General features: G+C 36.7%; 1 protein-coding gene across 1 annotated transcript; it reads right to left on the reverse strand.

Annotated features, from left to right (window-relative positions):
• Positions 1-8,466: 8,466 nt before the first annotated feature.
• Positions 8,467-9,411, reverse strand: LOC110258615 (olfactory receptor 2B11-like). The gene has a single exon (XM_084970494.1). The coding sequence runs from the start codon at positions 9,409-9,411 to the stop codon at positions 8,467-8,469; it is 945 nt and encodes a 314-aa protein (XP_084826620.1).
• Positions 9,412-10,321: the final 910 nt, after the last annotated feature.

A 10,321-nucleotide genomic window follows, 5' to 3' on the forward strand; every position in this document is an offset into this window, starting at 1 on the left:
TATAGGTATGTTTTTTCTCACTTTGTAGATAAGAAAACTGAAGGGAAGAAGATGTATGACTTACCTAAGCTTAAATAACTTGTATATAACAAATCAAGTAATGACAGTAGATTTGCCTGAAGTCCCCCCCCCTTTTTTTGGTATTTTTTAGGGCTGACTCATGGCATATGCAAGTTCCCAGACTAGGGATTGAATCAGAGCTGCAGCTGCCAGCCACAGCCACAGCCACAGCCACAGCAACATGGGATCTGAGCTGTGTCTGCGACCTACATCACAGCTCACAGCAACGCCTGATCCCTGACCCACTGAGTGAGGCCAGGGACCAAACCCCCATCCTCATGGACACTAGTTGGATTTGTTTCCCCTGTGCCACAACAGGAACTCCCTGAGTTCCTTTCTTATGGCCAATGCACCGAAGGTAAACTAGAAGGTCTGAGACCCTACCATTGCCAACCCTAAAATTAAAGCCAATATTAGGTAAATTGACAATCACACGGCACACATTAATTTGGGTCACAGACAACTTTACTGAAGAGCTAACAATGAATCCAGCCTTTTCTCAGCTAAGAATGGAGGCTAAATGCACTGAAGGACCACCTACTTTTTTTATACCAGGAAATTTCTACTCCCTATCTGGACAGTGTCTCCCAATCTCTGTCCACTTCATCTCGCACCTGTTCCTGTGCAGCACATTCCCTAAACACATGCTCAATTGTAGCTTCTGAGTCTATCTCAGCAGTGCAAAATGATTGGCACAAATATGTCATTGGATAATCACAGAAACTAGCTCTGGCTTCCAGCCCAGATACACTCATCCTCTGCTTTTTTATTGGCCTCAGTGTCACATATTGTATCTCTTTTTACAAATGTGAAGCTGAAAGGCCACTGGTTATCATATGCTATGACAACAGCAAGTAGTATCAAGCATAATAAATTTTCAAGTACAAATTTGCCATATTCTATTTATAATTCAGTACAATAAAACTTAAATAAAAAAAGATAGTATAGATTTCCTATAGATTTTCATCAGATTTCACAATGTTAGTATTTTACTATGAGTGCTTTGATATTCTGTCTATAATAATGTAATATTAATGTGCATTTCAATATTTTTCTGAAATATTACAGAGTATAATGCAACCTAGTCCTAAGTGTTCCTGAGAGTATTTTCTAAATTAAAGATCACATCCAGGATTTCAAATTGAATTTAAGTGTTATATTTCTTGTCCTTTAATCTGGAACCATTTTTCAGTTTTTCTTTGCCTTTAGTGAGCTTAATATTTTTGAAGAATACAGGTCATTTGCATCATACAATACTGTTCAATTTAGATTTGACTAGTGTTTATGCAGAATGAGAATGTTCATTTTTGACAGTAATACCCACAGCAGTGATATTGTGTCCGCTTGAGTGCATCTTTTTTTTTTTTGGCTTTTTAGGGCGGCACTTGCATGCAGCATATGGAAGTTCCCAGGCTAGGGGTCAAATCTGAGCTGCAGATGCTGGCCTACTCCAGAGCCACAGCAACGTGAGATCCAAGCTGGGTCTGTAATCTATACCACAGCTCATGGCAAGGCCAGATCCTTAACCCTCTGAGTGAGGCCAGGGATTGAACCCGCATCCTCATGGATACTAGTTGGGTTCATTATCCACTGAGCCACGATGAGAACTTCTCGAGTGCATCTTGTTAAAAAAAAACTGACATTTATTTTTCTATTATTGGTGATATGAATTTTGAACACTTGGATAACATGGTGTGGGCCAGGATTCTCAACTATAAAGTTACTGTGTTTCATTTGGTATTCATGAGAACCTTGTGGACAGACTGTTGAAATTAGGTAAATTCTGTTTTCCTTTATTTATTTGATATTGAGTTTTACTTATTGATATTTTAATTTTTTGCTTAAGTTTTGTTGATATATTGATGTACAACATAAGTAAGTTCAAGGTGTACAATGTGGTGATTTATACATGTATATACTGCAAATGTTTACCACAACCATGGTCATTAACCCATCTATTCCCTTACTTATTATACTTTTTTTTTGTAGTAAGAGCATTTAAGATCTATTCTCCTATCAACTTTCAAGTATATAATACAGTATTGTTAATTATGTCACCAGGTGTAAATTAGATACCCCAAATTTATTCATTTTATTTTATTATTATTGTTTTTAATTGAAGTATAGTTGATTTACAATGTTATGCACATTTCTGCTGTATAGCAAAGTGACCCAGTCATACATATACGTATGTGTGTATATATATATACATACACATTCATTTTTTAATATTATTTTCCATTATGGTCTATCTCAGTAGATTGGATAAACTATGCAGTACAACCTTATTGTCTATACATTCTAAATGTAATAGTTTGCATCTACTAACCCCAAACTCCCAGTCCATCCCACGCTCTCCCTTCTCTCCCTTGGCAACTGCAAGAGTGTTCTCCATGTCTGTGAGTCTGTTTCTGTTTTGTAGTTAGGTTCACTTGTGCCCTATTTTAGGTTCTATATGTCAGTGATATCATCTGGTGTTTGTCGTTCTTGTTCTGACTTATTTCACTTAGTATGATATTCTCTAGTTATATCCATGTTGCTGTGAGTGGCATTATTTTGTTCTTTTTTATGGCTGAGTAGATTTTCATTATATATAGGTACCATATCAATCCATTCATCTGGTGATGGACATTTAGGTTTTTTCCATGTCTCGGGTATTATGAATAGTGCTGCAAAGAACATGGGGGTAGATGCTTCTTTTTGAATTATGGTTATGTATGCATATAAGCCCAGTAGTGGAATTTCTGGATCATATGGTAGTTCTAGATTTAATTTTCCTAGAAACCTACATACTGTTTTCCATAGTGGTTGTACCAATTTACATTCCCCCTAACAGTGTAGGAGAGTTCCCCTTTCTCCATACCCTCTCCAGCATTTGTTATTTGTAGACATATTAATGATGGCCATTCTGACCAGTGTGAGGTAGTACCTCATTATAGTTTTGATTTGCATTTTGCTAATAATTAGTGATGTTGAGCATCTTTTTATGTACCTACTGGCCATCCATATATCTTCTTTGGAGAAATATCTATTTAGGTCTTCTGCACATTTTTTTTTCTTTTTTAAAAATTTTATTGAAGTATAGTTGAATTACAGTGTTGTGATAATTCCCACTGTACAACAAAGTGATTCAGTTATACATATACACACATTCATTCTTTTTCAGTTTCTTTTCCCATAAAGATCATCACAGAATATTGGGTGAGTTCCCTCTGCTATTCAGCAGGTCCCTGTTGGCCAATCATTCCATATATCCCAGTGTGCATATGCAAATCCCAAATCCCCAGTCCATCCCTCCCCCCACATGTTCCCTTTGGTAACTATAAGTTTGTTTTCAAAGTCTGTGAGTGTTTCTGCAGTATCTTTTTTTCTTTTAAGATTCCACTTATAAGTGATATCATATGATGTTTGTTTTTCACTGTCTAACTTCACTTAGTATGATAATCTCTAGGGTCATCCATGTTGCTGTAAACAGCATTATTTCATTCTTTTTCATGGCTGAATAATATTACACTGTATATGCATATACTATATCTTCTTTATAGACCAGCATATATTTGGGCCTTGTTTTTGTATCCATTCAGCCAGGCTACATCATTTGGTTAGAGCATTTATTCCATTTACAGTTAAGGTAATTATTGACATCTGTGTTCTTTTTGCCATTTTGTTAATAATTTAGGATTTGTTTTTGTTGGTTTTTTTTCTTCCCTTCTTTTATTCTCTTATCTTATGGATTGATGACTATCTTTAGTGTTGTGTTTTAGTTCTTTTTTATTTTGTTTTTGTCTTTTTAGGGCTGTAACCACAGCATATGGAGGTTCTCAGGCTACGGATCAAATTGGAGCTGCAGCCGCTGGCCTACACCACAGTCACAGCAACACCAGATCCAAGCTGCATCTTCCACCTACACCACAGCTCATGGCAACACTGGATCCTTGACCCCTGAGCAAGGCCAGAGATAAAAGCTGTGCTCATGGATACTAGTTAGATTCATTTCTGCTGAGCCACGATGGGAACTCCCTAATTGATTTTTCTTATTTGTGTGTGTGTGTGTGTGTGTGTGTGTGTGTGTGTTGTAGATTTTTGGTTTGTGGTTACCATAATGTTTTGATATAGGAGTCTTGTGTATATATAGTGTGTGTGTGTGTGTGTGTGTGTGTGTGTGTGTGTGTGTGTGTGTGTGTGTGTGATCTTTATGATTTCCTTCCTTCTGCTGACTTTAGGTTTTGTTTGTTCTTCCTGATTCCTTTTTTTCTCTTCTCTTCTCTTCCTCTTCCCCTTCTCTTCCTCCCTCTCCCCTATCCTCCCCATCTGCCCTCCCATTCCCCTCCCCCTCCCTCCTCTTCTTCCTATTCTTCTTCTTCTCCTTCTCCACCTCCTCCTTCTCTCTCTCTTTTCCCCTTTTGTTCTACTTAGTTATGTGGAGGTTGACCTTTTTGGAAGTCTGAAGTCTTCTGCCAGTGTTCAGTAAATGTTCTGTGCTAATCATTGTGCATGTAGATTTTTTTTTAATGTTGTTTGTGGGAGAAAGTGTGCTCCATGTCCTACTCCTCTGTCGTCTTGATCGCAGATACTAATTTATAATTTTAAAGCTGATAGTTATACTCTTTGACTGACATTTTCTGTTTCTCCCAACCCCAGTCCCTAGCAGCTACCATTTTACTTATTATTTCTCTGAGGTTTTTTTGATTTCACATAAAAGTGAGAACATATAATACTTGTCTTTCTCTTTCTGCTTTATGTCGCCTAGCATAATACTCTCAAGGTCTATCCATGTTTTTGTAAAAGGCAAGATTTCCTTCTTTTTCAAGGCTGAATTATATTTCATTATATATATATATATATAATGTTATGTAACAATAAATTATATATAACTATATATAATTGCATATTATGTAAGTAATATTCTTTATACATTCCTCTTTTGATGGATGCTTAGTTTGTTTCCATGTCTTAACTATTGTGAATAATTCTGCACTCTCTCTTTTTCTCAGTTACTCTTGCTAAAGCTTGTCAGTTTTGTTTTTCTTTTCAAAAAACCAACTCTTTGTCTTGTTGGTATTTTTTTTTTTTGCTTTTATGGTATCTCTATTGTTTATTTCTACTCTGATCATTATGATTTTCTTCTTTCTAAATCTGTGCTTAATTTGTTTCTCTTTTCCTAGTTACTTGTGGTAAAGGTATGTTGGTTGTTTGTGATCTTTCTCTTTCATTTTATCCTTATAAACTTACCTATTAGAACTGATTTTGCTGGAGATTGGGACAAGATGGCAGAGTAGAAAGACTTAAACTCACCTCCTCTCATAAAAATACCAAAATTAAAACTAAACATTGAATAACTATCAATAAAATAGACTGGAAACTAGAACTGCTTTTGCTGCATCCTGTAAGTTTTGGTATTTTGTATTTCTTTTTCTTTTTGCTTTTTAGGGCCGAGCTTATAGCATATGGAGGTTCCCAGGTCAGGGGTCGAATTGGAGCTGTAGCCACAGCAATACTACAGCCACAGCAATGTAGGATGCCGGCTGTGTCTTTGACCTACACCACAGCTCACAGCAACACTGGATCCTTAACCCACTGAGCGAGATCAGTGGGATTGAACCCATAAGCTCATGGTTACTAGTAGGATTTGTTTCCTCTGTGCCACAATGGGAACTCTGGTATTTTGTATTTCTGTTTTCATTTGTATTAAAATATTTTTTTGATTTTCCATTTTATTTTTTTTGACCTGTGGATGTTCGGGTGTGTGTTGTTTAGTGTCCACATGCTTATAAATTTTCCAGTTTTCATGCTGTCATTGATATCTAGTTTCATATACCATTGTGGTCAGAAAAGATGCTTGCTGTGAATCCAATCCTCTTACATTTGCTAAGTCTTCTTTTGTAACTTAACATATGACCAATCTATCTTGGAAAATGTTCTGTGTACACGAGATAAGAATGTTTGTGCTACTGTTGTTGAATGGAATGTTCTATATATGTTTGTTAGGTCCATTTGGATTAAAGTATATTTCCAATCCTGTGTCCTCATTGATTTGTTTTGATGATAGTTCCATTCTTGATCTAAGTGAGGTATTAAAGTCCCCTACTCTTGTTACATTGTTGTCTATTTTACTCTTTTGTTCTGTGTTTGTTTAATATATTTAAGTGCTCTGATGTTGGTTGAGTATATCTTTACAATTGTTGAATAAACTTTATGCTACTTTCTCCCTCCTACTCCTTCTGGGACTCCAGTAATTCATAGATAGTATCTTTTAATGGTATTCCATAATTCACATAGATTTTCTCTTTCTTTTTAATTTTTTTCTTTTTGCTCTCCTGACAGTATGATTTTAAATAAGTCTTATAATTCACCAATTCTCTTATTTATTTGGTTGAGTCTGTTTTTGAAGTTGTTTACTGAATTCTTCAGAGCTGTCATTGTTCTCATAAATTAGGGTTTTTAAAAATAGTTTTGATTTCTTTGTTGAACTTTAATTTGTTCACATTTGTCTGTTTCACTCACTTTTTTTTCAGATTTTTTTCTTGTTCTTTGGAACACATTCCTTTATCTTCTAATTTTGTTTACCTTTCTCTGTCTTTATGAAAATTAGGTGAAACAGCTTCCTATCCCAGTCTTGAGGCATCCCTATGAATTCTGCATGTGCCCAGTGGCTTTGGTGGGAGAACTGGATCTGAGGTGAACATGGGCTGCATCTTCTCCTGGTGTGTGCTGGCAGCTACCACCTTGGTGTGAGTTGGAAGGGCTAGAGTGAGAGCCAAGTGGGAATCAGCGTTTCTCCTATTCTCACTGGCTGTTACCATTCTACTGGGGGTAGGTTTGGGGCCCAGGCGGCTGGAAGAGGAGCCCCAACTGAGCTGGGTTTCTGCTGGGTGTGATGGTTATCTCCACCTTGGATACTTTGGATTGTTGCGATGGGTCCTTGCCAGAGCCTGAGGGCTTGGGGCTGCTCTTCTGTGCTGGTTTCACTCTTTTTCCAGTATCCATGGAGGCTGGATTGGAGCTGGAGTTGTTGTGCCATGCCACTGAGCTGCTTTCACTCCCATCCTGAAAGTGGTTTCCTCCCTGGAGCTAGTTTTGCTCCTCCCAAGGTGTTTTGTAGACAAAACACCCAGGCAGTTTTCTGTCTGCAGCCTCTGCATTTTGACAGGAAGACTGCTCTCTCTTTAAGAGGGAAGTCTTGGTTTCTTACAGCCCTCCTGTAAGCCCCACTGTTTTCCAAACCAGCTAAGGGGGTTTATCTTCCCATTGTCAGATTTCAGGACTGGGGTGCCTAATGTATGGCTGGAACATCTCACTCTCAAGCATTTCCCCTAATATTTACTTAATTATTTCTCTTCCATCTACTGCTTTAATCCAACTACCAGTCCTATTGTTTGTATTTAGTTTTATGTGTTTTTTCTCTAAATCGTATATTTTCTTACATATTTTTTTGCAGTTTCTTCTTTTTGCTTTTGGTTCGCTTTAAGGTATTCTAAGATATTTGCTTACTCAAACTGATAATTCAGTTATCAATAGTAACAATTCAATTATCAATTTCTTTGTTGTATAATTTAGTTTTAGGAAACAAATTTTGAAAATTTTATTGCACATAAATGATACTACTGATCAAAGTACTTAGCTGAATTTAATAGAACATTTAATTATTAGGAGGCGTACCTTCTAGATATTCAGCTTGGTCTTTTTGCATTTGCCTTAGCATTTGCTAGGAGTCATGATTTTAAATTCTCTGCCTGTGGGTTTACAATTTTTCTTAAAAGCTTGGAGCATCTGAGATTCTTCACATATTCAACAAACTATCTTCTATTTTTTTTGGGGGGGTGAGTGGGTAAATGGGCTATACCTTTTCCCATATGTCAGATCCTGTCTGACTTTTGTCTCTAAAGAATATCTCAAAAATATTTTCCTGTGATGGTCCTCACAAATTCTACGTTTAAATTGATGTTAACTGAGGAAGTTTTTAAAAATAGTTTTCTGGACATGATTTCTCAAAATTCTGATACAAGATATCTGCAGTGGAGTCATGTTTGTGATTTTTAAAGTATAAGTATTCTGATGTGTACCAAAGCTGAAAAACAGTCTTTCTAGCAAATAGGGCCAGGTGCATCAAATGTGCCTATACTTGGGAAAACTTGTAACATAGAGATATTTTTTAAAACATCTATTTAAGAAAAATTTTCAATATGTTTGTTAAGACACAATTTATACAGATATGAATTTTTCATGTTTTTATAAATTTAATTTAAATTTAGTACCATATATTTATTTTATTTCTTATGATAGCTACATAGTAAAAAGTTACGTCTTTGGGGATAATTTTGAGACGAGGCAAAACCAAGAGGTAATTTAGAACAGAGGCTCTTCTAAGTCCTATATGGAAAGTATGAAGTACAAAAATAGCTATGTTTATACTCTTCTTTGATGGTACAATGAGACAAGAAGCCTCATCATTGCCCCTTTCATGTCTTTGTTCCTCAAAGTATAAATAAAAGGATTAAGCATAGGAGTCACCAAGCTGTAGAATAGGGACATGAGTTTGTTCTTATCCCGGGAGTTAGCAGCAGAAGGTTGCACATACATGCTAATTACTGGCCCATAGAAGAGAGATACAACAATAATATGAGAACTGCATGTGTTAAAGGCCTTCTTCTTTCCCTCTGAGGACTGAATTCTGAGCACTGTAGCTACGATGAACCCATAGGAGACAAGAATAAGTGACAAGGGAACGAGGGAATAGAATGTTCCCACAATGGAGAGCATAGCTACATTGAATGTGGTATCAGTACATGACATCTTGATCATCACTGGGACCTCACACAGGAAATCATCTACCTTGTTGTTGCCACAAAGTGGCAGCTGGATGGTGAGGGATGACTGAAGCAAGGAGTTGACCAAACCACTTAGCCATGCCATGACCACTAGGAAGATACAGAGTTGCTGATGCATGATGACTGGGTACCTCAAAGGCTTGCAGATGGCCATGTAACGATCCAAGGACATCACAGCTAAGAGGATGCATTCAGTGGCCCCCAAAAAGTGAAACATATAAAACTGAGTCACACAGCCTCCGTAGCTGATAGACTTATCTGGGCCCCAGAGGTTTAGCAGCAGTTGAGGGATGGTGGTTGTGGTAAAACAAAGGTTCAGGAAGGAGAGGTTGGAAAGGAAGAAGTACATAGGGCTGTCAAGATTCGGATCTACTCTGGATACCACTATAATTGAGATGTTTCCTACTAGTGTACAGATGTAAGCAGCAAGCACTATTATGAAGAGTGGCATTTCCAACCAGGGATGGTCAGAGAAGCCCAAGAGAATGAAAACCTTTGGAGTACTTACATTTCTTGCATTCATGACTGTCGTTGCTCTTGTTCATGGACTTAAGTCAAAATGAAGATGTATATTTCAGTATTAAATATTCTTGATGGTCAACTTATTCAGTTAAATAAAGTGAGTTATGAAGGGATTTTCTCTGTGATGTAACTCCAGTGATGTGAATTGATACTTGCAAGATGAAAACATGAATCAAAATGCCCCAAATTATTATTTTGTGGTACATCTAAAAGAAGATTAACAAATCTCTATATTTTACCTAGAGAATGTAATATAGAAAATTTTTATAGAATAATGATTAAGTAAAGGGATACCACCGTTTTTCTTATATTTGAGAAAATAATGAAATGGAAGAATGTTTCCCCAAACCCACCCGTGCTGACTTACCACATGTGTTCATTTCTTTCATCCTTAGTCTGCTAAACCTTATTATTCTCTGGTTGAATTTCTGAGTTTATTTAGGTAAGTTCAGAACTCTAGCTGGATTGGTCTGCTTCATATAGAAACAGCAAGAGAGAGCGCTTTTCCTTAGTCCTGTATCTCAAATCATAAAATGACTTTTGCAAAGATAAAACTTGTCATAGAAGAAAACACATGGTTAAAATGATTCCCAGTCAATGAAGACCTGCTGTATAGCACAGGGAAGCCTACCCAATATTCTGTGATAAGCTTTATGAGAAAAGAATCTGAAAAGGAATGGATGTGCGAGTCACTTTGTTGTACAGCAGAAATGATCACAACAATCTTTCTGTGCCATGAGGATTAATTAGTCCAATATGTGTGGCTACCCTTTTGCAAGTGTAATACTTTATGTTGGGTTAGTTATTTTCATTGAGTACAGTGTCCAGGTTGATTTATGCATCTGTATCTTCTAATTAATTTTTCTTTAGGTTGTATCCAAATATTAACATTGTACTTATCTCTGCCAAAA

This window comes from Sus scrofa, chromosome 7 (assembly GCF_054392235.1).
Source record: "Sus scrofa isolate SSC_HxYL_T2T_F1_AM1 chromosome 7, Sscrofa_HxYL_maternal_Yorkshire_Landrace_v2.0, whole genome shotgun sequence".
Taxonomy (NCBI): Eukaryota; Metazoa; Chordata; class Mammalia; order Artiodactyla; family Suidae; genus Sus; species Sus scrofa.